At 42.7% G+C, this 6,434-nt stretch overlaps 1 protein-coding gene across 1 annotated transcript; it reads right to left on the bottom strand.

The window, feature by feature from the left end:
* Positions 1 to 5,212: 5,212 nt before the first annotated feature.
* On the bottom strand, positions 5,213 to 5,850 carry LOC120857939 (mediator of RNA polymerase II transcription subunit 31-like). Its single transcript, XM_040233846.1, has one exon. It carries the CDS (start codon positions 5,786 to 5,788, stop codon positions 5,393 to 5,395), a length of 396 nt encoding a protein of 131 aa, XP_040089780.1. The 5' UTR covers positions 5,789 to 5,850; the 3' UTR covers positions 5,213 to 5,392.
* Between the last annotated feature and the right edge of the window lie 584 nt (positions 5,851 to 6,434).

Raw genomic sequence — 6,434 nt, 5'->3', positions numbered from 1 at the left:
TATGTTTAGTGGCACAGAATGTGGTATATCTTGGTGAGTGTTCTGCATGTGAATGTGACAAGAATGTGTATTCCACTGTTGTTTGGATGAAGTCATCTGTAGATGTCTATTCTATCTGGTTGATTAATGTTTTTGCATTCAACTATGTCCTTACTTACCTTCTGCCTGCTAGATCTGTCTGTGATAATGGGGTATTGAAGTTCCCAGCAATAGTAGTAGGGTTCCAGGAGGTAAAACTCAGATAAGTGTAGGAGCCTCCAGAGGACTAGGTCCCCGCAAAGTTTATCTCTCAGGTAAAAACCACACTGAACCTTCAGCAACTCATCGATCATACTTCACACTTCCCTGCCCCAGCACAGAGATAGAGGATGAGTATAAGCAAGCCAAAGCTGGAGCATTTCATTAGACGAAGGAGTTTTTTTTTTAAAGGGTTCTCCAGGTGACACTAGTGGTAAGGAACCTGCCTACCAATGCAGGAGACAGAAGAGATACGGGGTTCAATCCCTGGTTGGGAAGATCCCCTGGGGGAGGGCATAGCAGCCCACTCCAGTGTTCTTGCAGAGAGAATCCCATGGACAGAGGAGCCTGGCGGGCTACCGTCCATAGCATTGCAAAAAGTCATACACGACTGAAGCGATTTAGCACACAGGCACAAGGAGTTTTTTCTTAGGATGATTTCATCTTCAAGTAATGGTAAACTGTTATTAAAACTGGCTAAAATATTAGTAAATGTATTATATAATGAGAAGTCCAGGTGCAGAGTAGACTCCAGGTGCATTATCAATGCATTTTGGCTCTTCCTCTTCACCTCTGTAATCTCTGGGCTCTGCCTGATTTTCTTAGCTTAAACTTCAGAATTTCATGGCTTGACAATATCTAGAAGAATGGGAAACTTCTCATCCAATTCTGTTTTTTAAGGAGTAGATAAACCTTTACCAGAAATCCTCCCTGCCATTCCCCAGTGCAAATATTTCCTCACCTCTCATTGACTAGTGGAGAAGGCAATGGCACCCTACTCCAGTACTCTTGCCTGGAAAATCCCATGGTCGGAGGAGCCTGGTGGGCTGCCGTCTATGGGGTCACGAAGAGTCAGACACGACTGAGTGACTTCCCTTTCACTTTTCACTTTAATGCGTTGGAGAAGGAAATGGCAACCCACTCCAGTGTTCTTGCCTGGAGAATCGCAGGGACGGGGGAGCCTGGTGGGCTGCCGTCTATGGGGTTGCACAGAGTCGGACATGACTGAAGCGACTTAGCAGCAGCAGCAGCATTGGCTAGATCAAGTGAAGTGCCTTTTCTGAAACCAACATGAGTTATCCGGCTGACTGACGCTGATTGTATGAGGCACCTGGTGAAGTGGTGTCAGGTGGCAACTTAAAGAGCAACAGGAATCTGCAAGGAAGGGCAGAGCTTGTCCTTGGAGGCCAGCTCTCCTCTGTGGAAGCTCTCCTTGGGCAGCTCTCGGTTGTCATTCAGTTAGTGCCAGCTGTGGTACTCCCAACTCCAACACAAAAAGAGTAGCTCTTGGTGAAACTGATGTTTATTCACTGAATTAGACTCACTCACCTGGAAGGCCTGCCTTCACCACCAGTTTTTTTAAATTGGTCACAGCAAAGTTTCACAAAAGTGAGTTGATGAGTGAGGAAGACAAAATGATATTTTGGTCACAAGATTGGAAAGTTCACCAACTGTTGCTTAAAGTAATCTTAAAAGTATTTTACTCTAAATAATTATGGGAAAATTGTAAAAGTATAAATGACTGGATCTCTGAGGAAAGAATTTAGCCCATACCCCAGGAAAACTGTTACTAGTTTGGAAAAATCACGTGGCTTTAGGGACTAGTAAAGCTAATTTTTAGTTGAAAGTTAAACTGAAAACTCTTTTTTTTAAAAAAAATCTGCCTAAAAGAGCACACTTTACCTTTAATGTAAAGTGAATTTTCTCATGCTGAAATTTTAACCAGTTTTGTAATTTCTTTAATCTTATTTACATCAGTTTATTCAGTCTAAAACTCTAATGGAAGAATAATTAGTGAAGACACCAAACAGAAGAATATCCATCATCCATATAGTCTATCAGAGGTCTTATTTCTTTCCTTTTTGGACATGCTTTTAGGGAACTGATAGCAAGTGATAGATGAAATAGCTTGTGTATTTTGATGTTTTCAAGCTCTTCCAAAACTTCTACAACATACTAACATAAGGGTCAAATTTTGAGGGGCGTTAGTTACTTTTGAACATTTATCCGTAAATCTTAATATAAACAATGTTCTGAAATAAGATTGAGCTGACTGTTTTTCCAAGTTTATAATTATCAAATAGTCTCCTAGAAACACCAAGGGTAGCATTAACACAAGAGCAACAGCTTCCAGTAATCACCTGGATCACAGCTATAAAATTGTTTTTATAAAAAGATGAGATATAAACTAAAAAGCTTGAGTTAACCACAAAGTATTAAATATGCTTTGACTTAGAAGTGCTGCCTGGCCAGAGTTTAGTTAAGTTTGTGTGAGGGCACGCCCAGTTGTGTTCGACAGTTAAGCTTAAGCAGGAAATGCTTACACATTATATACTGGGTACTTACAATATATCAGGCATTGTTCTAAGAATTTTCTGTGTAGTAATTTAAGTCTTAAAAGAACCCTATGAAGTAATCCCCATTTTATTGATAGAAGAACTGAGATACTCAAGATTTAGTAAAGAGTCACAGGACTGATAATGGATGGGCCAAGATTTGAACCCAGGCAGCTTGACAGAAGTGGGCACATCCTCAAATGCTTCACCCTGGGTGTGCTGGGATAGCTGTGGGAGAGAACAGCCCCTGCTACACTAGAACCTTCAGTGACGCAGTTGATGCCAGACTGCTTGGAGTTTGAGGATGAGCACTATGGAGCCAGACCCCTGCCCCTTTAGTAGCCAGGTGACTGTGAGCAGGCTACTTCTGTCTATGCTTCTGAGCTGTAGAACTGGGCTAAAAATTGTACCTAGCTACACTCCAAATTTAGCGTGCGTAAGATCCCTAGAAGGTTGTGATGCGGTAAAACTGGCACAGGGCCCGGAATCTGCATTTTAAGTAAGCACTTCTAGTACTTCTGATACAATCCAATCTGCTTTGGGAAATACTGACATCTGTCTCATGGAAGAGGGGAGGAGATGAACCCGTGAAACTCTGGACACAGGCCTGGCACATGATTTTTTTTTTTTTTTTTTTTTTTGCTCTCCACAATGCATTCAAAACAGACAACTTGGCCATTCATCCCTATGGCCAATCCCAATAACGTATTAATAATGCAAATACTGGGGGGTTTTTCGTGCCTTTTAAAAGCCACTCTTATTTTAAAATTCTGTAAGCACTGCTGAAGAAAGCTGATTCACATATAATTCCTTAGAAAAGCGGCATCAATAGTTGTTTTCAACTTAATTCATAATCCTGGAGGAAATGAAAGGGTACCTCCTCTAGTCATGGCCCTGTGATTCTCAATTAGAGTTAAGGGGAAGGGGTGAAATTAGGCTTGCTGTCTCCTGTTTTAGTCCACAGAACCAAGTATTTTAATGATTCACCTTAAGGTAAGTATCTTTAACTATTTCATAAAACTTGTTACAACTAGTTATAGTTTCTGTATGGCCTAATTTCTCTGTTCCAAGATTTGTGTCATTCAAAGCATAACAACTTATTCCCTTCGTAATAACATTTTTGTAACCGTGGGTTAAGATATGACTGTTCTTCTCTTACAGCCTCAAACACTGGTTGAATCTGAGTGTCTTCAGGCCAACCTTGTGGAGATGTTGTTTTCTGAAGATTAAGATTTGCTGATGGCAAATTGTGTCTATTTCCTGATTTTGCTCTACTATAAAAGAAACTGTATGCCTGCTTTGAATTCATGTTAACAATAAGTAAATTAATAAAGGATGATGTAAAAGAAATCGGTATATATCTAAACAATAGAGCACTATTAAAATGCTCATGAACCCTCAAGTTTGCTTTAACATAAGGGTATTTGGGGGCTTCTCCATTGGCTTAGTGGTACAGAATCTGCCTGCAATGCAGGGGATGTTATGGGTTCTATCCCTGGGATGGGAAGATCCCCTGGAGGAGGAAATGGCAACCCACTCCAGTATTCCCGCCTGGAAAATTCCATGGACAGAGGAGCCTGGCAGGCTACAATCCACGGGGTCGCAAAGAGATGGACACGACTTAGTAACTAAACAACAAGGGTACTTTTAAGCTACCGTAGATAAAACGTAGTCTTTTAGGAGTGGCAGTAGTAGCACAAAGGTATTAGTGGAGATGACAAATACCTAAAAGACCCTAACAGTCCAGTAGACAGCTTCCAAATCTTAAAGGAGTTAGGATCTTTTACCTTAAATTGCATGAATTTACAAAGAATCATCATTCCTAAAACACCTTTGGCTTTACAATGTAGAACTTAACCTAACCACTGAAGGAAAGTCCAGTGCCATCTACTCCAGCCTCTGCCTAATGCTGGCAGTGTTGTTACAGCTCTCTGGATGTACTTCACTGGGATGAGATGGGTGGCCGAGAGATCAGAGACTATATAACCTGGTGGTGGGAAGGACTCCATTCTGTGAGTCAGTCTCACTGATTATGACTAACTGTAACCCTAGGCAAGTTATTTAACCCGTCTAAACCTGTTTCCTCCTTTATGAACATGGATCATTCTGAGGATAAAACGAGAATGCAGCTAAGCCTAGGGCCTGGGTTTGTGGTACCCACCAAATGAATGTCAGCTTTCTCAAATGAGTACAAGTATCTGAGGCTCCTCGCCTTTGTTCTAGTCCAAGGTCAAGAGTCCAATTAGCAGTTAACCACCAGTTTTCTCCCTGCCGTTACTAGGTCAGTGACATACCAATGATTCTTCCTTAAAGCTCTCTTGCAAAGCAACCCGTGACAGAGGTATGTCTCCGGCCTGTAGAATTTAAGAACCTAATGCAGTTCCTGGTGTCTGATGTCAAGAGGTCACTGACTATCACTCGGCAGAGGACAGGTCGGGTAGCTGATGTGAGGGACAGCAAGGCTCCAGGAGACAGACCTGTCCCAGGCCCCACTGTACATGAGGAGCAGGGTTTGGCTTGGCGGCCCTCCCCCTACCTCATGCCCCACTGCCTTAAATAGGTCTGCAGCACCTAACATTTCTGTTCTTCAGACATTTCTGTGTTAAATACTAATAAAAGCTTACAAATCCACAGGAAAATCAAAGTAAAACAATTCTGGTTTAAGAGAAATAATCTAGTAACAATAAAAGTTCAATTAAATAAGCACACTAACAGTTCTGGCTGCTACCATAATGAAGGTACATAGGAACAGTTCTTTTGTCTTCACTGTACAAAAGCAATATATACATGTCTTAGGAGCCTGGTCAGGATCCAGCTTTTTATTTTCCTGATGTGTTATTCTGCTGTTGCTGCTCCGCCAGGGCTTGCTGAAGGCGCATCCGCTTCCGGGAATAGTGCTGCCAGTGCAGAATCTGCTGCTCATCAATAAATTTCACACACTGAGCATTCACCAGCTCCTTGCGGAAGTGTTCGTACTGGAGCAGTTCTAACATGTGTAAACACTGAGGGTACTTTAGATACTTGGCATATTCTGGTTCTTTCCAGTAAAGCAAGTACTTAAGATAATTAACAAAAGCTTTATCTTTGAAGTAACCTCTTTGGGCAAGAAAGTTAAGGTAATTTGGGTTGGCTAAACACTGTACAAATTCCAACTCCAACTGAAACCGCAGTCGATTTCCAGCATCATCTGTCTCCATAGCGACGGCCGCGGCCATCACCAGCAGACACTCTAAGTCCCCAGCAACCCCACACAGCCAGGATCGGAGAAACGGGAAAGGTCCGGCCCTGGCACATGATTGGTGGGCAGAAAGGGCAGGTTTTACCAGTTCCACATTGCAGAGATGGACCCGGGTCAGGACAGTGAGAGGAGCCTCAGATCTCAGATGCTATTGCAGAGGCAGGGATACAGCCTGTTGGGCAAGGACGATGAAGACGATGACCAATATTCTGGTACCCTGAGTTTTGGAATAGGTATCATGAGGAGTACTTCCCCTGACTGCTGAGCGGTAAAGAATCCACCTACCCGGGCAGGACACATGGGTTTGATACGTGGGTGGGGAAGATCCCATGGAGAAGGACATGGCTGTCTATTCCAGTACTCTTGCCTGGGAAATCCTGTGGACAGAGGGGCCTGGCGGGCTAGAGTCCATGGGGTTGCCAAGGACTGGACATGACTTCGTGACTGAACACACACGCCCGGAAGCATCATGAGGAGGAGAAGAACCAGGAAGTTACCAATTCCTCTCATTTTCATCCCCCAGTCTTAAAAGGAGTTAATTAAGTTTGCCTTTGGGTTTAACAAAAGAGGTCTACTCTATTTTAAATGTTCCTTTGCTCATTCTCTCTCCTAATTTCCTTATG

The sequence above is a fragment of the Oryx dammah genome, unplaced genomic scaffold (genome assembly GCF_014754425.2).
Source record: "Oryx dammah isolate SB20612 unplaced genomic scaffold, SCBI_Odam_1.1 HiC_scaffold_29, whole genome shotgun sequence".
NCBI lineage: Eukaryota > Metazoa > Chordata > Mammalia > Artiodactyla > Bovidae > Oryx > Oryx dammah.
Note: the sequence above shows the minus strand (reverse complement) of the source record. Positions and strands in the feature narration are given on the sequence as shown.